We start from the raw sequence: 26,514 nt of genomic DNA on the forward strand, positions 1-26,514 counted from the left end.
CCAGCATCCGCCAGCCTGGGCTGTTTGAGGTCAGCTTTATCACTAATTACTACCATGATCCTAAATCAGTTACCTTGTAAAGTGGGGTGGGGACTCTCAAACATGAGCATGGCTCTAGAAAATTCTAAGAGAACAGAAATAAATGAAAGCAAGAAACCTGTTTTTAACCTCAAAACAAAACCAAAAAGCCAAACAAAACAGCAATAACACACTGTAGGACACATTATAAAATAAAAAGAAACTTCTTTTTTACATATCTTTTCAGCTGATCTCAGGCACAAACCCGAAGAGCCTTAAAATATTTAACAGATTTTGTTGAAATCAGAGCACTCATTTAGTGCTCAGTCTGGACTGAAATGTCCCAAACTATGGCTGCTAGTCACTTCCAGAAAACACTACCTCAGCCAAAGAGTACATTTTCCCTGATCTTTATCTAAGACAATGTTCCACTCTGCTAACACCCTCCTTCATTGACAGTTTTTTCCATTCACTGACCTTTCATTCATTGTTGTACTCTAGTGACCCCAGTTTCATTTCATTAATTAACAACAGATGAGACACTGCCTGATTTCCCCGAACTCTTGAAAAACTATCTGTGGCCTCATCAGCCACTCAGTTTTGAAATATGTCTAAAATGTCCTTCTCCCTCTTACAAACCAGACCTAACAAGAAAAGTATAATTCATCTGTGCAAACTTTCTGTTACAAATGGCTGACAGATACAGACCCGTCATCATCTCTGCCTGTCATAACCCTCCCCGATCCCCCAGACTCCGTGTTAGACTGCCTGACAAGAACACACAGCATCAGTTCACTATTCGCTTGTACTGAAAATCTTTTCAAATACTTTTAAGGTTGGCCAAGGATTTAACTCACTATCCAATCTCACCACGTTTCTCCTCTCCCTAGATTTTATGGTCTTGACCATCTGGAAATGGAGAAAACACAGTCATGTAACCCAGATGAGCTTCCCAAAGACAGACCTGAATCTAGGAATGGTGGTAACCACTCTCCCCCTTAGGCTGAAGCATTTGCTTCCAAGAGGAAGATGTGTGTGCAGACACGCCTGGCCCGCAGAGAAATGCGGACAAGGGGACGGGCAGGGAGGCATGCAGACCCCTCTGGCCTCCACAGATTTGAACAGACAGGCAGACAAAGTACAATCTCTGTTAGTCTTCCACAAATCCAACCAGTAGAACGCACATTTATAAATACAAACATATATATTACTTTGAACAGAGAAAATGTTTAGTATAAAGACATTCATAACTTATATAGTATTTTATTTTCATTCGGCCAAGAAAAACTTCCTTCAGAGCACCACCTTCACAATTCTAATCACAAATACCATTTTCTGTAAAAACCAATGTGAACCACCATTTAATTTTGGGGGGAAAAAACTGCCAAGTAAAATACATTTAACAATTCTACTAAACAATCCCAATCAGTCGCTCTTTTCTCTCTGTCCTTGCAACCAGTTATAAATCACGGTGATTTTTCTTAAAAAAGAATATTTGTAATAAACAAAAGTAGCATTTTACTACAGCTTAGTGATGTGAAATAAAGGCTCAAGTCTCAAATTCTAATAGCAGATTCCCTAGTCTTTTAGTCAAACTAGAGACACATGCCATCTTCCTTTCCTTTAGAGACAGCCCTCTGTAGGGAGAGACACAGGACCTCTCCAACAGGTGGCTGGTCCTCAGAGCTCCCTCCGCCCCCCAGAGCCACGCAGAGTGGGAAGAGGAGCTAAGAGCTACTTCCTCCCACACGGTGGGGGGAATTCCACAGCTCTATACAAAAGTAGTATTTATACCAAGCTCAATTTTATGAGAGATGTACTTCTAAACAGTCAATGCAAATCAATTTTTCATATTAAATCATTTTCACATAGTTTATATGGTTTCATACTTTTTAAATAGAGTTCTCGTGTAGTTTAACCATTGTAAGACAAAGACTCCCTTTTCATGACATAATACAAGCCATTCACTTACCTCTCCCAGAGTGCATGTGAAGGATTTAAGTACACCCCACCTGTAGAGAAGAGTTCTCTCCATCCTGAACATAATACCTGCTACTGTGCTATTAGGAGACAATCCTAATATAAAACACTAAATTGCTGACACTGTATTTCAATTGTTGAGATGTTATTTCACAACAGATGGACATTTCACTTCACAATGAAGCGACTGATTCGGGCAACTCTGTCTCTAGCTGCTCACAAAAAAACTCAAGTGTGGTTACAATGCTTCCAGGTCAGCGGACTGTCCACATGGAGAGTTGAAACTAGCTAAAGAAAATGAAACAAAAACGAAGGCACCATAATGTCGCACCCCTGGTGGAAGAAAACGGACAAAAGTAACGGTAGGACAGGCTGGTCTCGAAGCCAGGCCACATGTTTGACAGACCATCTCTGCGAGGGTAGAGAGCATGGCAGATTTTTCTCAACACCTTCAGCAACATTCCATCTTTGTCTTTCTCAGCCAATCTCCACTGAACAATGCTGATGAAAAAAAATCCCTAATAACAGAAGGCATTAACTGCAAGGTCCTATTCCATCCGCTCTGTAGCGACCAGAGCACAGACCAATAGGAAAGTGGACAGGCAGAACTTCTGCAGAGACTATGCAGGAAGCCAGACAAGTAGCCTCGGTCTCATAAAACGTGCCCGTAAATGACATCTCCAAAATAGCTCGCTCTGTACTAATCAACTCTCTCGCCTGGTGCAGTCAGGGGATGAGAAATTCTATCTAATCTAATTTGTGGATTAATACAGTTATCACCTAGACAACAAAACAGCTTTTAAATTTTCAAAGTACTAGCATTAAAAAAAACCACCACATACTATAATAATCCAATTTCTTGTGATTCAGAATGTCTAGATCTTGTTATCCCTCAAGATAACTTTATCTGCATCAGTTAGCAAAATCCAGAAGTGTTGTTCAGTAAAGAATTCTCAGAAGATGTAGGGTGATAGCTATTTTACTGATCCTGGCAGTTGGCAATACGGAGCTACACCCAGAAACTCCTCCTCTTAAAACACCCAGAAAACACAGCTAGGACCCCTAATAAAAGCCCTCAAACAAAGATTATTCTAAAGAATGCAACCAAAAGAACCAAATGAAAGGAATATGGCCAGAATCCACAATGAGATCTGTAAGAGGGGAGCCAGATTCACAGAGGCAGCCCCTACTGGTCCTGCAGTAAAATGTGAAGACAGGGCCAGGTGAGCAGGGTCCGGGGACTTCTCGAGAAGAAAGGACTTAGGAGGACCCTACTGCCTTCAGCATGGCAGGGGAGGTTATTAAAGAGACATTTGCTCATTTCACCTGAAAATCAAAGATGTCCAAGCTTGTCCCATTTGATGTCCCAAAATCCAACCTAACACTTTCAACTCCCTTTGATCATTTTCCTGAAAGGTTAACATTTAAAATAAAGCCAAAGCCAACATCTCCCTCTCTTTCCTTCCACATCCCCATCCACGGTCACCCCATCTTCTCAGTTCAGCCAAACTGTTTCGCAAAAAAGTTTGGCAACATTCAGTTGCTGTGCCAAACACACTGACTTTCCTTTTTTTCTCCCCCCTTATTTAAAGATTTTATTTATTTGAGAGAGAAAGAGCACAAGCAGGGGGAGGGGCAGAGGGAAAAGCAGACTCCCCCCTGAGCAGGGAGCCCAATGTGGGGCTCAATCCTGGGACTCTGGGATCATGACACAAGCCAAAGGCAGATGCTCAACCAACTGAGCCACCCAGGCGCCCCACACTGGCTTTCCTTTAAGTCCCTTCTATCTGCCCTGCCTTCCCATTCTTCTGCTGCCCTCTGCTCCAGGACCTTTATCCCTCACTCTTAGATAAACTCAGTAACACCTCTCTCTGGTCCACTTGTCCTTCTCCCCACTCATGTCCTCTGCTGCCAGATTAAGCATCGTAAAATAAAGTTTTGATGTGGTCTCTGCTCTCAATACCGACGGAATAAAATACAAAATTGTGAGCCAGACATTCAAGACCCTTCCTGATCTCAATCCATGGTCCAACCTGATTTTCCATGCCACCGCCTTCCATGGAAAAGGAAAATTGGTCTTCTGTTTTCCTAACACACTGTGCTTTCCAATCTTGGGCCTTTGGCAATTTAATGTCTCCCCCAATCCATTTTATTATTTCCTTCCAAACCATAGGCAAGCACAAGCCATACCTCTTCTACAGAAGGATATTCCAAAGATTTTTTACCATAACCAATAAAACACATTTTACATCAAAACCTTCTAAACACAAGATGACCCCAGTCGCAGCTACAGACACCCAGGGCTCTGGAGAACCGGCCAGGGGTCACAGGTCAGTGCTGGGGGCCAGGTCCCAGAAACAAATTTCACAATACTATCTTCCCTTCCTGAATTACTCTGACAGTTTCAATATTCTTCTGTTGCATTAAAGAAAAAAAAAGTCTCTCCAGGACACCTGTGTGGCTCAGTTGGTCAAGCAACCGACTCTTGATTTCGGCTCATGCCACGATCTCAGCGTCCTGGGATCAAGTCCCATGTCCAGCTCCATGCTCTGTGGGGAATCTGCTGGAGGATTCTCACTCTCCCTTCTCCCTCTGCCCCTCCCCTCTACTTGCATGCACACTGTCTCTCTCTAAAATAAATAAATAAACTTAAAAAAAAAAAAAAAACACCAAAATACAAAACTTTCCTGACCAGCCTATCTATACATGATCTTGCCAACTTAGAGCTTCCCTAAAATTTATGGCAACCATCCAGCACTGAGTACTTGCCACTGACTTGGTAACTGTGAATTATCTTTGTGAGTGTGTTTTGTGACCTCTATTTCTTCAGCTAGAATACATTGTGAACTGCTTGTGGGTAAGAATTAGGTCTCACCCTCATTTGTACGCCCCTCAACATTTAGCACAGTGCTTGGCACATAACTGAAATTCAATAAATGTTTACTGAATCCTTCCTTGTTACAATGAATAGCTGTTGACAGACACAAGTCTTGTATATTTTTGGTGTTCAAAAGGATTTCCTGATTCCATTCAAAGCCCAAAACTATGTTGGCATGGGTGGGGGCCCAGAGTCTGCTTCCTATTCCTAGACCACAATGCACTAGAACACTCTCGGGGTGAGAGACGCAGCACAAGACAAGAAAAACATTCTTCTGCTACTAAAGAAACAAAAGTAGAATCCGTGAGTGCTACTTTGGTCATGGAAAAGCAGCACTGAATCCTCACTGAGCTCCTGCCACACCCAATCTTACGCGTGCTGAGGATTTCACATGAAAGGTGGAGAGAGAAAATGTTTTCAGATGTCCCTAAACGGCTCAGAAGTCCATATGACCTGGAGAGCCCAGTGATACCCCCAGGGCTTAGGGAATCTGGGCACATCCCTCAGGAAACTGATCAGACCAATTTCAGTTAGGACGCAGATGAGGATGAAGGGGCTGCCGGACAGGTCTACAGTGATCGTCAGTGAAATGAGGTTATTTATCAAGAGATAACTATGAGTCAGAGGAAAAAGGGCTATTAGTCTGGTCGCTGGGGAATGACTCCTAAAAATCAAATTTGACTAACTTGTACACTGTCCATGAATCACCATACAATTCCTCTCTCGGGCCTTTCTACATGAAGCTCAAAGCTTTCTGGGCTAAGCCCATAGCAGGCTTTCGCATAAACTACTTCTGTGTATTCTTTTCTTCTCTATCCACAATCCTCTTCAGCCGTCTGCACAGCCTCCCCGGAGACCTCATAAAGCAGGCAAGAAAAAGGGGCTACCTGTTCAGTCAACCAAACAACTTGAGACCCCTGGAATCATCTGTAGGCTCAACGAGACACTTAATGAGCACCTACCGTGAGCAGGACACAGGTAATGGGGAAGTGGTGACCAAAACAGGGCCCTCTCTGGAATGGACAGTACAGTGGACAAACATCAACCAAATAATTAGATGAATTAACTAATTAGAGGTAGGTGGTCAAAGGAGTGTGCGTAACAAAGAAAACCAACTTTGCCTGGTAGCTAGGGAAGGCCTGATGATGACACTGAATCCAGCAGGAGACAAAGGGTGAGTAAGTGGAGGACACAAGGAGAGGGCCTCTGCGAAGGCCCAGGACACTGCCGCCGCAGGACTGTAGCAACCAGGAGGAGGCCCACAGAAGTGAAATGAACTGACGCTGGAGAGGTAGGCAGAAGCCAGCCATTCTAGGGCCTTGTGAGTCTGAAGGATTTGGGAATTTATCCGAAAAGCAACGACGCATATTAGGCCAGGGAGTTATATAATCTGGATTACATTAAAATATAAAATAAAAATACCACTTTGGCTCCAGAGTGAGTAATGGATTGTAGGTGGCAAGGCAGAAGGTAGGAGAAGCGCAGTGAAGAGGCTCCTGGGGCACCCGGAGTAGGGGAGATGCTCTCGGCTTGACTCGGCTGCTGGCAGGAGAGGAGGAGAGCAGACGCCCTGAGAACTCAGCAGACAGGCCTGGGGACTGGGAGGCGGCAGGGGCTGCAGTCAAATTCTTGACAGCTCACAGATTTGTCCTTCTGGTTTAAAGGGCTTGCATAATTTGACTTCATTTCTTCTCAATGGCCACTTTTCCTCTTCGCAAATAAATTCACTCTAGTCCCCCCACTGCCCCCTAAAATCAAAGTTCAGTCCTGACATTCTGAATCGTGTTCTCCCCCAGTCTAAATGCCCAGGCCCATTCCCCTCCAAATCGTACTCATCCTCCAAAGTTCGGTTAGAATCCCAGCGCCGTAACCGAATCCTCCCAACCTCTGCCGATGATACCCCATCACACTGCGACGTCCACGTCAGACATGTTTCCCCAAACTGGTGGCTACGTTCTTCAAGGGCAAGGCCCAGCCTTTTGCTTTTCTGGTAGCTCAGCCCAGGGCCCAACCACAAAAGTACCCATGAAGCCCTGAGAGGTGGACTGCATGAAAGAAGTCCTGGGCCTAGCGCTTCTCCAGAGCCACAGGCGACACGACCAGGGCAAGGCTAAGGCCATTGCGGTCATCGAGGCTGCTGTCCCCTGGCTCATGCAGACGATCAAGATGAGGAAACAAGGAAACATCTGCAATCTGGCTTGCGGGCCGTCTTCAAAAAAGACCCAGCCACAGCTGTGACTTCATCACCGGGAGCCGGGGGCAGTGACATAAACCAGCTCACCACACTGGCAGGCAGCGGCCAGAGACGATCCAGGCAGCGGGGCCTGAGGCCAGCAGGGGCTTGGGCGCACAGCCGCCAGCGAGCAAGACGGCACCGGTGTTTGGTCTGCTCTCAGGGGCTTTCAGTCTCTGCAGCTTTTTAAACTCAAGAACAGCAACTCCAGGGCAACTTAGTACTTTTACTGAAACCCATCCATTTCCATCTCCTTTACCAACTACTGCAGGATTTGAAATGGGATGACTGAAGAGGCCCCTCTCTAGACAATAGGACAGAAATGTCAAACCAGGTCACAGAACTAATGGTAACAATAGCACGCACCGTAAAACCTGTCACCAGCAAGACAGGGCTCTACCCTACCTTCCATTAGGAAAGACAGTGAGTCCACTAAACCAAAGCCATATCTTTATTATACAGATCTACTGCCTGAATCTAGGTCTCTGTTACACTGAAAAAGTGTACTCAAATATATTTTTACTCCCTCCTGGTTCTAATGAGACTAGAAAATCTAACACAAAACAAAGAAATGTGTACTTGGCCTTTAACCACTGCAAACATTAACCTAAGACCTTAGCTGTCTTCCGAGACAAAATGTTTGTAAAAGCCCTTAGCGTCGGGGCGCCTGGGTGGTTCAGTGGGTTAAGCCGCTGCCTTCAGCTCAGGTCATGATCCCAGGGTCCTGGGTTCAAGCCCCACATTGGGTTCTGCTCAGCAGGGATCCTGCTTCCTCCTTCCTCTCTCTCTGCCTGCCTCTCTGCCTACCTGTGATCTCTGTCAAATAAATAAATAAAATCTTTAAAAAAAAAAAAAAAAGCCCTTAGCGTTCTACTGACACTGTACCTAACAGTAAATGCTTAGTAAATGGTATCTTCTATCATTATTCAGAACTACCCTTCAGCATAGAACAGAGGAGTTAGACTTTTATGTGGGGGTCACCCTGGCTAAAATAATGTAATGTTTTTAAAAAGTTTTATAAACGGGGGGCGCCTGGGTGGCTCAGTGGGTTAAGCCGCTGCCTTCGGCTCAGGTCATGATCTCAGGGTCCTGGGATCGAGTCCCGCATCGGGCTCTCTGCTCGGCAGGGAGCCTGCTTCCTCCTCTCTCTCTCTGCCTGCTTCTCTGCCTACTTGTGATCTCTCTCTGTCAAATAAATAAATAAAATCTTTAAAAAAAAAAAAAGTTTTATAAACGGTATATTTTCATACACTGCTTCATTCCATAAAATATGAAAGTAAGAATAGGACTCTGAAATCCACAAAGAGTCCAAGAAAGGGCTACCATGAAAAGTGCCTTCAGTCCAGCCTCCTGATGAAATTCCACAAGACTCTGGAATTACTGCTGCTATGGGCCTTGGGCCCGTGGTGGGAGTGAGCTTGGGAGAGTCACTCAGGGCTGGGTTATTTTCCTTGTCTGTAAATGGAAGGGCTGGAGTCTGTGATTCACGTGTGCTGTTTTGCTGTAGGGTTGGTTATCCTGTGTCTCATCAGAGGACAGAAATGAGTCCTGCAGAGTTAATTACTGTGTGGGTCCCTTTTGCTTTTACTCAGAATCACAAGAGTGAGTAAAGAGAAGGAAATAACAGCATTTCTCATCTTTAGGTTGATCTTTATTTCTATGAACAACCCATCTATTCTTTTTTCCCTATGTTAGCTAGAAATTCAAGTCCAAGTTCGGTATTTCTCCGTTTCTCTTCTAGATTTATGATCAGTCTGGTGCCCTCAGAAATACAACAGACAGGGCACCTGGGTGGCTCAGTGGATTAAGCCTCTGCCTTCAGCTCAGGTCATGATCTCAGGGTCCTCAGATGGAGCCCCACATCAGAATCTCTGCTCAGCAGGGAGCCTGCTCCCCCCCCCACCACCACCCCTCTGCCTGCCTACTAGTGATCTCTCTGTGTCAAAAACTTTAAAAAAGGGGGGGACACAATAGACAAAGGCAAGTAGAATAAAATGATACATGGTGAATGAGGCCAAGAAACAGGATTATTTTTTAAAGAGAACAAGTTTTCTGACCATTACCAAGACAAAAAAAGTTGATCAGTAAGTCAATGGTGGCAACTATTTGTTTTCTAACTCAGAAGGATAATAGCTTTTAAGGGAAGACAGCCACTACAGAGACTCCACGGGCATCATCCAAGCCAATCCTCACAACCAGGACCCTCCATGATGGTCATTTTTGTGAAACAAATGTTTATGACACCCATTCTGTCACTCCATTCATTCAAATTCTTTGCCTTGTTTTCACAGATGGCTGTGGGAGGATACACGCATTTTTAAACTGCTTATTAAAATAACGGATTTCACAACTGCAAAAAAAAATGGAGAAGATGGTTTTGTCATCACCTATACAACAATGATGATGGAGAACGTCCCAAAGGAATCCAAATTCATTCTTTCTTATTCAGATGAGGCTGCTACTGGTAATTAAACCCTTTACTCATCTGGGGGTAGAATGATGTTATGCTTTGGCTTGGCTTGATTATTGGGAGACTTCCTAATGGCTAAACAGAACAGTCAATTTATATACACCTTTAAGAATTTATAGAAACTATCAAAAAAAAAAGAATTTATAGAAATTATCACAACCATTCTCAGTTTATATGGTTTCACAGACTTGTATCTTCCTATGAGCAGAGTGAGATCTCTAGAGCTATTAGCTTTTTATCAACACTCATTATTTAAGGATCAAATAAAGATACACACTATTTCATCATGGTATTTTTATTAGCTTTTAAAATCATGTTTAAATCTACTTAAATAGATGGAAACATTTTCATATTAGATACTTTTCCCATAACAGCTATATGTTTGCTCTGACTGACTATACTTTGTAAATCATTTATTTCAAAACAATCTCAAGTTTTCACCACACTTTCAGATTAGTTCCATCACTGTTTAATACAATCACTTATATTCTTCACTAATAGAATAAATCACATGAAATAGAAATGGGACAAACCTACATGTAAGCTAATTTATACATCAAATATTTACTGAGAACTTAAGAAGTTCTGGGCCTTGCCAGGGAACAAACGACATAGACCTCAGGTGGAAAAAGAGAATCTAGTAGGGGAGTTAGGCTAATAAATGAAAAACGATAATATAAGATTTAAATAATATTTTAAGATAATAATGAAATATAGTATATGGCTACCAAATTAATCTTGGGAATACTGACTGGCTTAGAAGAGGGGAAAATTGGTCAGGCAAGGGTCAAGATGCCAGGCTGAGGAGGCCTGCAGATGAGGCCAGTATAGGCAGAGTTCATTGCAGAACCAGGGTCCAAGTTTCAGGACTTGAAGCCTTGGTAAAATGGTCTCCCCAATAAGCAGCTGCCCAAGTGACTTAAGAGAACTCCTTTCACCTGAAAGAAACAAGTTTAAGGGATGCCTGGGTGGCTCAGTCGGTTAAGCATCTCCCTTTGGCTTGGGGCATGATCCCAGGTTGCTGGGATCAAGCCCTCCATCGGGCTCCTTGCTCAGTGGGGAGCCTGCTTCTCCCTCTCTTTCTGCCTGCCACTCTCCCTGCTTGTGCTCTGTCAAATAAATAAATATATACAATCTTTACAAAAACAATATTGTTTAATATTGTTTAAAACATTATTGTTTAAAAAAAAACAATATTGTTTAAAACATTATTGTTTTAAAAAACAATAGGCTAGCCCCACCCCCAAACAGGACCTGTTCCATATTAAGGAATTAAGTCCATTCCTGTAGAGCTTCCTTCAGTAACCTTGCCTTTCTTTATGTCCCAATAACTAGGTCCTATGGGTAGGTGTGGGTCGCCACTTGTTGGAGGGAGACAGCTCATTAAAACACTTCTTCTGGCGCACCTGGGTGGCTCAGTGGGTTAAGCCTCTGCCTTCAACTCAGGTCATGCTCCCAGGGTCCTGGGATCGAGCCCCACATCGGGCTCTCTGCTCAGCAGGGAGCTTGCTTCCCTCTCTCTCTCTCTGCCTGCTCTCTGCCTAGTTGTGATCTCTGTCAAATAAATAAATAAATCTTTTTCAAAAATAAAAAAAATAAACACTTCTTCTATCAGTTCCCTGAGGAGGTCTTTTTGTTCCCCTTCTCTAACGCCATTTTTTCCCAGGCAAGGGGGGAATATATAGATATTATAGTATTATATAGTATATAGATACTTCTATATCTAATGGCCATAAAAACCATCTCACATCTGATACTTTCTTCCCAAATAATCTCAGAGTAGCTGACAGCTCTAAACCCATGGAGAAAGCACCTCGAAGAAGTCACCGCATCTCTGTTATGAGGCTGACCACCATCTCCAACTGCTGAAACCAACAGGGAGCGGTTGGCAGGGGAAGCAGTCTCCGGTTACCCTGTCACTGTCTGTAGCACCTGCAGGAAGCCTGCAGGCTTTTCCAGTTATGTCCCCCCCCCCCAACAAAATACTGAAGAAGCATCCGTCATTATGTCCACAACCCTGAACATCCCAAGCAACTGGACCTTGACAACAAAACGGGCTGCCAAGAAAGGACAGGGGAGCTTCCCTGGCATTCTCTTCCACTTACCGCCCTTCTGCCTGCTCCGAGGAACAGACTCACTAACCCAGGGAATTTCCAGTTAGTCAGGGGCTTCTAGGTGGCTGGGAGGCTTTCAACCACCCAGAACCCTCACTTAGGTATCGTTAAGAGATCTGGCTGCTCAGAAACTCCCAAACAAGGCAATTCAATTTAGTCCCTGAAGCCACCTCCTAAACTAAAAGATACCCAGGATTCTGGGGTGTGCACCAGGATATGGTGCCATCAGTACATTCAGTGTGGTTCTTGGTGCTGCCAGGATGGACTCTCATTCAGACCCAGGCAACCCAAGCCCCATGCAACCCAGGCAGCACCTCCTGTACAACATGGGAATGTCAGGGTGTTCTGACTCCGTGCGTCACTCCACAGGTCAATCCACTGGCGGCCCAGGCCCAATCTAGCCGCAGACCGAAAGCTTCCTCCTTCTTGTCCAAGGAGTGCTCCTCCCAAAGTGACGCAAGGCTGGTAAGAACCTTCCCAGGTAACTAAGGAGTGCTCTTTGTTAAAGCGGGGAAAGAGTATTCAAGGAACTAAACCCCCAGGAGCTCACTCCTGTGGGAGTGTCTGCTCAGCCTTGCTATGGAGTCAGAGCCCCCCAAAGGGCAAGTGTCTCAAACAAGAGGGAGGTGTGACAGTCACTTTGCCGTGAAGCACATCTTGGTGGATCCTCTTTAAGAAAAATCCTGGTCCTATTAATAGCATGCCAAGGTAAAGTCCTCACTGTGCCTACAAGAAGCACGAAAGGAGTTCTTAAACTCACCAGATCAGTTTAGTGGAACTCCAGTAAAAGTTGTGTTCACCACAGCACAATCCCAGGAAAAGAGCGTGCCTATCAACAAGAAACCAAGCCTGATTCTCTAATTCTCAGTCACAGAACTCCAAAAACTTCTAGGTGTGTTGGCTTTTTCCCCAGGATGCTACAGAAAGACCAGGAAGCATCAGAGCAAGAGCAAAAGGTGTGGCAGCAGATGCTCAGAAGGAGACAGGAAACCAAGCCTGCTTTCTGAGACCTGAAGCAAAAGCTGACTAGCTAGAACTGGAGACTCAGAAATCTTATCTGAACTTTCACAGAGATGAAGTATTAACACACCAACACCTGATTAATCCGATTCTCTGAAAACTGAAACGTTTACACTTCTAAAATCAAATGCCAATGACATCAAGTTCACGGTACCCTCCTTACAACAAAAGACCGAGGCGTGAAAATGATAGTATCGACTGTATTTTGTTTTCTTAAATCACATTTTTAAAAGCCCTCTTGCCTTCCATGGTAGCAGAATCTGCAGGACACAGCAGCTTTGTGTTAAAGGTCACTGTGCATTGTCACACTGTATTCCCCACCTGTGAGCAAAGGATGAACACTGCTTTGGAATTCACTGAAATGGAACTTGCTCTTAAAATAGTTCTTCCCAGGTACTTTATAAAATCATTTGCTTAGTCTTTGCAAACTGAGATCTTTTTCAGTTGTAAAAACAAAATGATAATACACAATTGAGCTTTAAACTGTCTCCCTAATCACTAGAAGAAATAGTTTATACACATTCTCCCTGTCATTGCTCATAATACGTCTGAGAATGGTTAGCTGATCTGCTGGAGTCCCCATAACTCTGTTTAATAAGAATTTGATACCATGACACTGGTCTGGTTCTTGCCACAGGGGGTGGGAAACCAAGAGCAGGAGCTGAAAAGTAGAGCGTTTCGTGTCTGTAGATCCCAGATGAATGGAAAAATCCCCGCGAGAAGCAGCACACAGATCTATGTGACATTTCTAGCTAACAAATAAATCCCAAATGAAGAGGCATGTGAGCTAAGTGACAAACACACAGACTACTGTGGAAGAATGGTGTGTCCACTAGAACCTATAAATAAGTCCACTTCCCCAGGATACTCGCAGCTGCAATGACCTGCCGTGAAACGCTGCTTACTGGGAGTGCTCTGCAAGATACAAAGTCCGCTCAAGTCTGCCACAAACCTTACCGGCAAGCAGGTGAACGGAGCTGAAGCTCTTCTCCAGTTTACCCAGAAGTACAGTGAGAAAGCAGTCTGAAGACAGAGAGGCAACATCTTGGGAGCTCTGGTCGTAAACTACAACCCTCTGACCGCAGTCGATATCAACCTGCAGGGCAAATGTGAGGCTGTTAGGAAGGAAGCTACAAAAGTAATCCTGGAGGCCAGCAGCGGCCTCACCCACCACTTTCAGGTGATAATCTGAATAAAAAGGACACGCAGTCAACGGACTGGATAAACCTAGCATACAAATGGTTTAAATGCTTGTACAGATCAACTTTTAAAAGCAAAACTGATGTTATTTCTGTGTAGATGTGCTCGAATCTCCTTGGTTTAAAATCTTAAATGCTATAAAAGACTAAAATTCATAAAACAAAATAATATGCAAAATAAACCACCAATCCTTCAATTACAGAAACATTTTAAAAGGTTTCTACTTAAAAAATCAGCTGTTTAGTAAAATTAAAACATGAACTCATTTTTATTTCTGAAGAAAAGAAATAGCTTTATCTATCACAAGGATGACATTTTGGAATCCCAAAAACAACCTTCCTTGAAGATAAATTATATCCCTAAATCCTGAACAATGGTACCTTCCCTCCCCACAAATAAACAGCACTTCTAATATAACTAGCTTCCATTTTCTTACCAAGGCACTTGAAAAGAATGATTTCCTTTCAGTAAATTTATAGATAACGCAGAATAATATATGTAGTAATTATTGATACATATACTATAAATTATCATATATTAAGTTACTAATAATTAATATCACATTATCAACTGTTACTACTTATTATTGTTTAAAATTTTTTTTAAAGTTTAGCAAACCATTAATAGGAAAACACAGCACTTAACCAAATTAAAACAAACTATTCTTTCTGTATAGTTTAGAAATATTCTTAAATGTGACTGTGTGGTTAGTAAATTACTTTGAAGTATCCCTAAGGTACCAAAGTTTAAAAAAGCAACGAAAACTTCCTCAAATTACTTTTCCCCTTAAAAGCGAGACTTTGTTTTAAAATTCTTCCTCATTCAGGGTGTCTGTTTTAAAAAGAAAGAAAGAAAGCACTTACCTTCTGTTTTGCCGAATGCTGGATGAGCTCTGTAATTAACACTTTGTCCTGTTGCAACCTTCGCTTCATAAGCTTGGAGCAGTTGATATTAATGGCTTCCAAAATGTGGGATGTATTGTACTCCACAAATGGCCGGCTATCAATTAGCAGCACTTTCTCTGTTCCACTTTCCAGCAGAGCCACCAACCTCTCAGTAACAATCTGAGTTCCAGTCATCTCATGGGCCATGACAACAGTAAGACTTCTTTTCCCACCTCCTTCTTTAATTTGCCACGATGATGTAATGGTGGTGTGCTCAAAGGCTCAGCCACTCCATTGTCCTACAAATGTATGAGGTCAGGCTGGTGGTGACTGGCAAAAGGAGAGTTAAACCCATTTTCAGCAAGAGCCCTCCAAGTGAATGTCCCTTTCTCTTTCCCCGTTGCTGTGCTCTTGCGAAGCACTCTCCACAAAGCAGCCCCTCACATTTGATTCATAAAGAGATGACCGGAATAACCATCCACAACAAAAGATGCTCTGGGGCGGCCAGTGATTACGTCATTCTTTACCTTTGCTCCTCGCTCCAACAGCTTCACACTGGGCTGAAAATCCTACACGAAGAGAGAAAGACAGACAGAAGACAAAACACAGGGTCAAAAAGAGAGAAAGAGCATCAGATTAGCGAGGGCATATGATTCATAATATTTACTCCATTAATCTAATTCCATACTTGATGCACTGCTTCACTTGAACAAACAAAAAGAACAAACAGGCATGGCTTCGGAAAACCTACTGATGATAATTCATTTTTACATCAAAACATAAAAACTCAAAGAAGACAAGAGAAGACATAGTCATGAATTATAGTGACCTGGGGCCCAGAACGACATGCTTGTAGCATGAGACTGACAGAGCTATAAAAAGCTGCTTGCAGGAACATTTTTTTCCAAATGGGGTTCCTCCATTTTATTTGCTTATTTCTTGAAAAGGGCACAGAACAACAACAGTCTACAATACAACCAGGTAAGCAAGCCCACACGATCACAACAAAAAAGTCTTTTCTGATGGCCTGAGAATGGCATGTGAACACACATACACTCACACACACATGCACCAGGCACCACAGCAGCCCCTGTAAATGGCCCTTAGGAAAACTTTCCAAACATTTCAGCTGCCTTTTAAGGAAGAGAAGGAGCAAAAATGGCCAATAGCCCTGTCATACCAACTGCTGAGCTCACTGCTGGGGGCCTGGGATGTACCCAGCTCCAACGAAGGCAGTCTCACAGCTATGGCCCTAGTCAGTCCATCGCCCCATACCGTGACCCTTCACAGGCTAACCCCTCATTTTCTTGCACCTCATTCTTCAGTGAAGCATTGACTCTCGGCCTTAGAAACTCTCACATCTTCACCTGGGGCACCAGGTCAACAACTACACAGCAAACATGCAGAACCCTTTGCACCTGACCCAGTGCTTTCCTCTTCTTGCCAAACTCCCACAAGTGACCACCTCCTCACAGACACTGGTGGCAGTTTTGTGCGCAGAGCTCGGATCTCACCCTGACCTTCAGCATTGTCAGATTCCTAACTCCCTGGCCCATCTCCGCTCACAAGCCACCCTCTGCTACATCTCACTAGAAGCCCACTGCTGGCATTCACCTTCTACAAGGGAAGCTATGCAATGGCAGAGATTTTATCTCCTATCTCCATAGTGCTTTGCAGAGAAGATACTCAATTCATGGTGTTGTAAGGAAAATCCTCCACAAATGATTTAAAATACTGAATAAAGATCTAGTTAACAGATTTCCGATCAGGATAGCAAAACCCTCAAACATCACTAGATCCTGTTCCCCTAATGTCAGACTTACAGATGAGGAGCTGAAGCAGGGAGAAGTACAGGGAGGATACCAAGAGGAGTGGCCCTGCCCCTTGATACTTAACTCTGGAAAATTCATGTGACATCTCCAGCCCACGTGCTCCTCATCTATAAACTGTAGCTACAATACAGGTCTTGTCTCCTTACAAAGTCTGTTCGGAGGACAAAATTATCCAAGTTATCTAAAGGCAGTAAAAATGCAACTACTTATGTAGAAAAAGGAGGGAAACTGCTCTAAAGATCCCAATGGTGGCCAGAGCTGCCTTACATCCGGAATCTACAAGACCTCATTCAGCAGATAAGCACAGGGGCAATTCCGCCCTCCTATGTCATCCAGCCTCACCCAAGCCGTGCCCTCCCTCTCTGTCAGAGCCAGACAAACACGGAGTTAGAAGGCCCCTGAGAAATCCTCTCTCCTGCCCCCGCACCTGACAAGTCAGCTCCACAGAATACACTGCTTGGCCATTTCCTGTCTTCATTATATTAATGTATTTTTAGTATAGCTGACTGGCAACAAGGTACAAAAATCATCTCTATCTTCAACGAAGAAACTAAAACAAAGAATCTTCACAGTGAACCAACGAAGATACTCTGGCAGAGTGCCTACAAGGATGCAGCTTCGAACCGAGTCCCCACCGCTCAGTGAGAGTTCACAGCAGAGTGAAGTCCTGTACTCAAGATTGTCTGATCCCCAAACCAGCGCTCCCACTACTGAGTTACCCTGTTTTCCCTAAGTACCCGTTCCCATAATGAAGCTGGACTGAGAAAGAATGGCTCAACTTGTCCATGAGGGTGCCCTGGTGGCACAGAAAGTGGAAATCTGAGAATAGGAGCAAGTTGATTCCAACAATGGCACTGGGTATCCGAGTCTGATTGGCTCCTCTCGATGATAAAATCCGGATGGGACAAAGCAGTTATCTGGGTTAGCAGATCAAGGGACAAAGGGAGGGAGAAGACAGCAAACATGCAAAGTTGAATTAGAAAGTTCTCATCTTTGCTTCCCTTCAGCCAAATCTCCTAAGCCCAAATCACCGAAACCAAAGATAGGCTACAGCAAAGTTCTACTGGGCAGAAAACGGAATCCTTACCCAGAGAACCACAGTCAGGACTTCCAGATACAAAAAAACCCTTCCCCTGGCCAAGAAAAGATCTGGGCAAGGTGACCCTAATGCAAGGATGCAACTGAAGCAAAGCACTGGATGTGAAATAAGGATAAAGTTACAGCCCTTCATGTCATACTGAGGCCAGCTAGAGCCCTCCTGTTATAGCTTTATGCCCAAACTCTGATGTTCCGTAATCCCAAATCCATTATGAGAGAGGCAGAGCCCTGCCAACGGGGTGAGCGGAGTAGGAGAACAATAGCCTTAAGCCTTATTTATTTAAAGCTACAGAATTTTGGTTAAGTCCCCATCCTAGGCTACAACTCTAATTTAAAATTTTATGGGCATTCACTGTTTATTCTGAAGAATGTTAATACCCTGAGATCGGAAACATGCCTGTGATAGTTTTGTTTTTGAAAACTTTTGCATTGGGTAGGATTTAAAAGATGACAAGAGAACATTTCTATTGTCGGCAAAACCACGAAGCTAATCTTACCCAAAATTTCTACAAGAAGTCAAAAGGAATAAACATTCTTAGATTGAACCGTAAGGGCCCAAAGGCCTATTACAAAATCCAGGGCACACCCAGCATTACTATTTATCAATTTACTTAAACAATTTTTAAAGTTTTAACTGTTTTCTTTACTTAAAAAAATAAAATCTCAAAAGATAAAAGGTAACTCCACATCCAATGTGGGGCTCAAACTCATCACCCCAAGATCAAGAATCACACTCTCCAGAGATGCCTGGGTGACTCAGTCGTTAAACATCTGCCTTTGGCTCAGGTCATGATGCCAGCATCCTGGGATCGAGCCCCACATCGGGCTCCCTGCTCAAAAAGATGCCTGCTTCTCCCTCTCCCACACCCTCTGCTTGTGTTCCCTCTTTGTGTCTCTGTCAAATAAATAAATAAAAATCTTAAAAAAAAAAAAAAAAAATGATACACTCCACTGACTGAGCCAGCCAGGAGTCCCTTTTCTATCCATTTTTTTTTTTAAAAAAGATTTTTAATTTATTTACTTATTTGACAGACAGAGATCACAAGTAGGCACAGAGGCAGGCAGAGAGAGAGAGGAGGAAGCAGGCTCCCTGCTGAGCAGAGAGCCCGATGTAGGGCTCGATCCCAGGACCCTGGGATCATGACCCGAGCGGAAGGCAGAGGCTTTAACCCACTGAGCCACCCAGGTGCCCCTCTATCCATTTTTAATAGATAACAAATTCACTGGTGCAAAAAAAGGTATAAAATGTATACATACCATGTATATATACAGTTTATTGTATGTTTGTTACATCAACAAAGCTATTAAAATTTGCCACGATACTGAAACCCAACAAATACATTAAGTGAAAAACAGGAAAGCACTGAAAATCCTTCTCCTACCCTGGTCCCATCTGCCCAGGTCCTCCCCCTACCCTATAGTGGAAACCACAGTGAATAATTTCTTCTGATTTCATCCAAAGATTTTTTTTTAATGAATACAGAATAAGATACAAATATGTAGTCTTTCTCCTTTTCCCCTTTGTACAACAGGTTACACAGTACATATACTTGTTGTGCATCCTGCTTTCTTCTTTCACTTAAAACACTATAGTGTGAGTTTTTTTCTTATTGCCCTCTTGGCTGCCTGGGGACCACGGTAAGGAGCCCTGCATGCCCTGCCCCCCACCACCGGACACCCAGGAGATGGGACAGGTGGCCGGAGCAGCTGGAAGACTTCTGAGGAGATTGCCATTGACGGGATCCCCCAATCTACCATCAAGGAAATCTGGGTGGCAGGAGGCCCTTCAGAAGACAACAAAGATAAACTCGAAATGGATAAAAGACCTCAATGTGAGGCAGGAATCTATCAAAATCCTAGAGGAGAAATTAAGAAGTAACTTCTTCAACATCGGCCACGGCAACTTCTTTCAAGAATGTCGGCAAAGGAAACAAAAGTGAAAATGAACTTTTGGAACTTCATCAAGATCAAAATCTTCTGCACAGCAAAGGAAACAGTCAACAAAACAAAGAGGCAACCCACGGAATGGAAGAAGATATTCGCATATCACACAGACAAAAGGTTTATATCCAAGATCTACAAAGAACTCCTCAAACTCAATACACACAAAAGAGATAATCACGTCAAAAAATGGGCAAAAAACATATACACTTCTCCCAAGTAGACATACAAATGGCTAACAGACACATGAAAAAATGTTCATCATCACTAGCCATCAGGGAGATTCTAATCAAAACCACACTGACACCAGTTAGAATGGCCCAAACCAGTAAGACAGTAAGCAACAAGTGTTGGAGAGGATGTGGAGAAAGGGGAACCCTCTTAACACTGTTGGTGGGAATGCAAGTTGGTGCAGTCACTTTGGAAAACAGTGTGGAGATTCCTCAAGAAATTAAAAATAGAACTACCTTATGACCCTGCAATTGCAGTACTGGGTCTTTACCCCAAAGATACAGATGGAGTGAAAAGAAGGGCCACCTGTACCCCAATGTTCATAGCAGCAATGGCCACAGTCATCAAACTATGGAAAGAACCAAGATGCCCTTCAAAGGACAAATGGATAAAGAAGATATGGTCCATATATACTATGGAATATTATGCCACATTTTGAAAGGACGAATACCCAACTTTTGTATCAACATGGACAGGACTGGAAGAGATTATGCTGAGTGAAATAAGTCAAGCAGAGAGGGTCAATGATCATATGGTTTTGCTTATTTGTGCAGTATAAGGAATAACATGGAAGACACTGGGAGATGGAGAGAAATGAGTTGGGGGAAACTGGAGGGGGAGACAAACCATGAGAGACTGAACTCTGAGTAAAAAACTGAAGGTTCTGGAGGCGAGGGGTGTGAGCCTGAGGGTAGGTATTGTGGAGGGCACATATTGCATGGAGCACTGGGTGTGGTGCACAAACAATGAATTTTGGAACACTGAAAATAAAAAAGACAACTAAAGAACCCTTTTCTATGCATATAGTGAAATTTTCTATTTCTCTAAAAAGAAGTCAAGAAATCAGTATTTTTCAGACCAAAGACTAGTAACCTTAACCAGGGCCACTAAACAAATATTTGCAAAGTTTCCCACTTTCAGAAATAAACATTTTTAAAAACTAGGGTGCGTAGGTAGCTCAGTTGGTTGAGCAACTGCCTTTGGCTCCGGTCATGATCCCAGATTCCCAGGACAGAGTCCTATATCAGGCTCCCAGCTCCATGGGGAGTCTGCTTCTCCCTCTGACCTTCTCCCCTCTCATGCTCTGTCTCTCAAATAAATAAAATCTTTCAAAAATAAATAAATAAATAAATAACTTTATGAAGGGAAAGAGATAAGCTACAGAACATTTTAGTATAACAAAATGACTATACAGGTCAGTGAACAAAATGGGCAAATCCCCTTAAGAAATGCTGATTTTGGTATATTTTGTATTTACCAAACGATTTCTTTCAGATTTCAATATTTAATATTAACATAAATTATTTGGGAATATTTCCCTTTAGTATACAATTTTTAAGTTTATGCATAATTTATTTCATGTTTTAGATTTCATTTGGTTACCTATGGAAATTTATCTGTGATTTTATTATGGAAATCAGTGGAGTTTTATTTACTGAAATTCACTCTACTCTGCAGAGTGTCAATGAAATGAAATATACACTGAATTAGTTATGTCAGAGGACCTTAAGCCGAACACTATTTTAATGATAAGATGAGCAAGTGGAATTTGTTTTTATTAAAAAAACAACATACGGGGCGCCTGGGTGGCTCAGTGGGTTGAGCCTCTGCCTTCAGCTCGGGTCATGATCTCAGGGTCCTGGGATCGACTCCCGCGTCGGGCTCTGCGTCGGGCTCTCTGCTCCGCAGGGAGCCTGCTTCCTCCTCTCTCTCTCTCTGCCTGCCTCTCTGCCTACTTGTGTTCTCTGTCTGTCAGATGAATAAATGAAATCTTAAAAAAAAACAACAACAACAACAACATATGGGGACACCTGGGTGGTTCAGTTGGTTAAGCCTCTGCCTTGATCTCAAGGTCCTGGGATCCACCCCCACATCTTGCTCTCTGCTCAGCAGGGAGCCTGCTTCTCCCTCTCCCTCTGCCTGCCTCTCTGCCTATTTGTGTACTCTCGCTCTCTCTCTGACAAGTAAATAAATAAAATCTTTTTTAAAAAATAAAAGAACATACAGTCTGACTATACAAAAACCAGTATTGGCCTCTAAAGCAATTAGCTATAAGGAAAAATTTTTTTCTTTTGATTTTCTTTCCTACTCATAACATAGCCTTAAAGCTAGTGCCCAAATAGAAAATTTCTTAATGGTTGTTTTTAAACGATTCCATTGAGCATCATCTCCCTCCTACTCTAGAGGAGGTGTTATTTTTTTCAACTGCCCAGGCAAGATCCCGGCTTCCAGGTCAGTCACACTGACACTTCATATATCCCGCCAGAAAAAAGGGGAGAACCTCTCCCACACACAAGCTCCCCCTTCTACCTACCCATGGGTTATTTTCTGCCAACGGCAACAGCTCATCTGTCACCAGGCCCCGCAGCCAGGGCTGCAGCGGGTGGGTAAGGGATGCCTGCTGGCCTGTTAGGTGGGACCCAGGGCGATGCAGCGGCTGCCTCTCAGAGAGGCACACTGCCATTTTAAACACTTCCTTCATAAAGAAATTCTCAGAAGGAAAAGGATCCTACGGCTATGGGGTGCTCAAACCGCCTGCTCAGCAAGGAGAGTGACTGAGCTTTATTTGGTTGGGCGTGAGCTCAAGTTCAAATTCTCAGAGAATTTATGGATAGGGTATAATCGGGTAAGAAGTTCACTTTTATTAAACTACAACCCAGCCTTAAATTTTTTTTTCCTCCCATAAAACTAAAGAACTAGAAAACAAGATACACTAAACAGCCTTTCGGCAGAGCCTTAAACATAGATTTTCAGTAAGAGAAAACTGACCAAATCAAAAGGGAAAAAAGCAGGTTATCATGTCTGGAAACAAGCAAGAAATCTTTGACTCTGACCGTCTACACTGATTAAAGCAACTCTGCCTCATACGCTGTGGGTAAACCCTAACAAAAATTCTTAAGTCTGGTATTTGGTAAAACACATTCAATAAAAAAAACCAAACCAAAACAAACCAACCAACCAACCAACCAAAAAACAAAAAACAAACCACCTTCACCAAAGCCGAGAAGACTACATGAGCTTAACGTATTTTCAGTTGCCTATTAACGTCTTGACCATATTTTCTTACCCCAACACAGAGGACACATTTTGGCAAGTGGCGGCAATAATGGGATAGATAACTTGACGCACAAATGTCCCGACAGCACTGGACATGGAGCCAGCACTTGTTAGCACCATAAAACCCAGCCCTCTCCCCACAACTGAGAGCACTGCTGAGAGAACCCGGTCCTATCAGAGGCTTCCTCAGGGACCCACGGATGAAACCTGGAGAAGCAGCAATGCCTTTGCTTCAGACACAGGCTGGCCCGGGTACAGTCCGGGTCAGAGAGAAGGCCAACTTTCTGCTCAGGAGGAGCGCTGCACTCTTGGTGCTGGCTCACCCGGAGCCTTCGCAGCCCTGCTCCCTGTTTATGCTCACATGTCTGTCTCACTAGCCTGGCCTCCCCTGATCCATCAGAGTTCCCCTCCTCCTCTCCACCTCCCACCACCCCATGTGCCTATTCCAGACCTACTCCTTGCACCCAGAGCTCCCTGACTTACCCCTCTAACGTGCAATGCTTTCTCCAGGCACCTTAGTTCAACTAAGGACTCCACTACCTAGGGGAGGAGCTGGATAGGAGGTGGTCTTAGGGGAACGGGAATGGAAGGATCCTTGGATGAAGACAGTGGGTAAGACAAAAAGTGGCCAGGGGCTGGTGTAAAACGAGAGTCAAGAGACAGTGTTCTAGAAAGGTATTTGCAATAAAGGGGGCTGGAGGCAGGAGAGGAAAGATTCAGACCAAACCAAACAGAGGTCAGTTGGGGACTAACATATACATCTTGGTCTCCTTGGGCACCTGTCAGGCCTACTGTAACATATTCACTCAACTAACAAATAGTTGTTGGGCACCTCGTAAGTGCTAGACACTGCCGGAGAAACGCAGCAAAAATGAGCTAGGTGAGGACTCCTGCTCTCCAGGGCTTCTAATTCAGCAACGGGGGCAACACAACAAACAGCAACAACACAACAGGCTATAGGGACAGATGATGGCAAGTGCTATGAGCAAAAGCAAAGCAAGGAAGAACATGGAGAGCTGCGGTGGGTAGCTGCAATTTTAAACCGAGTAGACAGAGATGACGGTTAAGTACAGTTAAGGAGGAGGGGAGAGTGAGCTATGTGGACACCAGCAAGACTGTGGCTCTCAACATCAGAGGACTGGGGCCAGGGCAGACAGTGCTGGCCAAGGTAATGCGGAAGCGGGTGCGTGCTAACGGAGGACATGCAGGTGCTCCACCCTTCTTCAGAACGACAGTTCTCTCTTTCCGAAATGAAGCATTTCCAGACACTCAAACATTGAACTTCAGTGTGGAATGCACGCACACACAAATTCAGTATAGTTTGTTCTTAAAACTACAGAGGGAGACGCTGAGGTTCCTGTATTAGTGCATTCCTTGGCAAATGAATAAAAAGAAGGTTCTGCATGAAAAGACTGTAATAAGAAAGATTACTATTAATATCAATTTAATATAATCCTTCTAACTCTACGAATGTGTTGTACCTAATAATGGAATCTTGGTTTTACAGCACAAAATGCAGAAGGTAGCAAATGTAGCATAGATCACAGTCAAATGTCAAAGACAGGTTAAACAAGATGTGTGTGCTTGAACACATCTGAACAAGAAGGGAGCAGTTTAAGGGATCTTTAAATTTTAAAATGTTAAATACGCCCAAGGAGTTCTCCCTGTCAGACGGTGTATCAAATACTTAACCACAAGGACTCTGTAAATTAGATGACTGTATTCCAGGGGCTGGTAACACTAATGTAAGCTTATAACCTTTATCCATGTGCCACTTTTACCCACTCTACCCCCAATACAACAAAATTCCACTACATGAAAGAAAGGTGTACTTTCCTGACAAAGCATGAAATTACTAACAATATTATGACCAGGGAAGACATATGGACAATTTGGAACACAGTCTAGTGGAAGAGAGGATATAACTTAATTTTTCCAAAGAAGATCAGAAGGCTGTAGGAACAAGTAACAGAGAACAATCAGAAACCATCAAGACCAAATCTTCCATCACTCCCACTCAAACCCGTTTGTAAAATATTCTGGAATGTTACTTACTTTAAATCTCTTCATACTAAAATAAGTAAAACCAGAATGCCAAACTATATTCTCCCAAAGATAATTTCAAAACAGCTTATAAGGATGTTTTCAAAGTGACTTCCGAGAAACTGCTTCACCTTTCAGTTAAAAGACACCTGAGAAATACTGGGAAAAGCCTACTGGGCAACAGAAGGGAAGTAAGTAACTTACAGATCGTAATAAATCCTGCAACACAGTACCATGCAGCATTTGTAAATCACGGCGTAAAAGTATACCTCTTGACAATGAAAGATGGTCACGATACATGAATAGAACAAAATCACATCACAAAATAGGAGGTAAAGTAGAACCTCCAATAGCTACACACATTCATGCACAAAGGATGGGTACATTCAAAATGTCACAATAGTTTTGCTGGGTAATTAAAAGTAACACTTAAATTCTTTTCCACAATCTTGGAAAGTACAAAAAAGTCTCAGAAGAAGGACAAGACACAGATTCAGAGCCACTAATGTAGCCACACAGCAGTCCTGTACGTTGCTCCTTATTAAGACTGGTAAGAAAAGCATGGGTTGGAACAAGGTAAAAAGATGATTAAACACAATACAGGAAAACTGATGTTTACCCTCAAGGTAAAAGCTGCATCTGCTTCACAAATGAACTTACAAAGAATTATTTTCAGTAACAATAATGTTGGGGGGAGTGAGACAGGAAAAATCAAATTTTAAATCACATATTTAGGACTTTAAACCTGGACTTTCAGTAGGGCAGTTGGGGTAGGGCTCTTAACACAAGAGGTTTCTTCTGTACACAAAGAATTTATAGGTAGTTTTCTAATTAAAATTAATATATTCCTTGACACTCTGAAAAATGTATTTCAATTTATAGTTTCCAAAATAAACCCGCTTGATGCATCACAAATGAAACCCAGGATGATTCTCATTCCTCTCCCTGGAAAAGCAGAATCTTTTAATCAAGTATATAAGGCAGCCTGGTCACTATTCTGAGCTCCTAATCAGACATGCACAAGACTCGAACAAATTCCAGGCGTAGCCTTCAAGCCTGGACCACACCTGCTTCCAAGGCCCTGAGGCTAAAAATAACTCTGGGGCCTCCCACTTGGGCCAGCAGCCAGGCCTGGGGGTAGCTGCAGGCCCCTTGCTCAGCTCCACTACCAGCAAAAGCAGAGGCTGCATAACTCTACAACCACAAAAACCTCCACGACAGGCTTCTTTCCCTCTGTGCCAATCACCTCCAACCAAGGCCTGCTCATTTTCTTTTCCCCTTCACACCAAAAACAAATCTGGGAATTTAGAAACAAGTAAGGTTTTATGATGTATTGTTTTTTTAAAAACAACAACAACAACAACCGTGGACCAGAAGACTCAGGAGAGGATTCAGGAGACCTTGTTCTTAATTTCAGCTCCTCTAAAAAGACACAAACAGGGCACAGCAAGAGTCACGTGACATGTAGTTTCCCCACCTGCAAAGGAAGGACTCCTGTCATCACGTAACACCGAA

The 26,514-nt window shown here is 43.2% G+C and overlaps 1 protein-coding gene across 7 annotated transcripts in view; it reads right to left on the reverse strand.

The window, feature by feature from the left end:
* Window positions 1-26,514, reverse strand: part of DUSP16 (dual specificity phosphatase 16) — an 81,542-nt gene that overhangs the window by 25,878 nt on the left and 29,150 nt on the right. For 4 of the 7 annotated variants that reach the window (XM_044228634.1, XM_044228632.1, XM_044228633.1 and 1 more), the window contains 2 exons: window positions 14,777-15,366; window positions 13,671-13,809 (listed from right to left, as the gene is read on the reverse strand). In XM_044228634.1, coding sequence (XP_044084569.1) covers window positions 13,671-13,809; window positions 14,777-15,004 — 367 coding nt within the window. In that variant the 5' untranslated portion in view covers window positions 15,005-15,366. The remainder of the gene's footprint in view (window positions 1-13,670; window positions 13,810-14,776; window positions 15,367-26,514) is intronic. The other 3 variants (XM_044228637.1, XM_044228635.1, XM_044228638.1) reach the window with 1 other exon arrangement.

The sequence above is a fragment of the Neovison vison genome, chromosome 12 (genome assembly GCF_020171115.1).
Source record: "Neovison vison isolate M4711 chromosome 12, ASM_NN_V1, whole genome shotgun sequence".
Lineage (NCBI taxonomy): Eukaryota > Metazoa > Chordata > Mammalia > Carnivora > Mustelidae > Neogale > Neogale vison.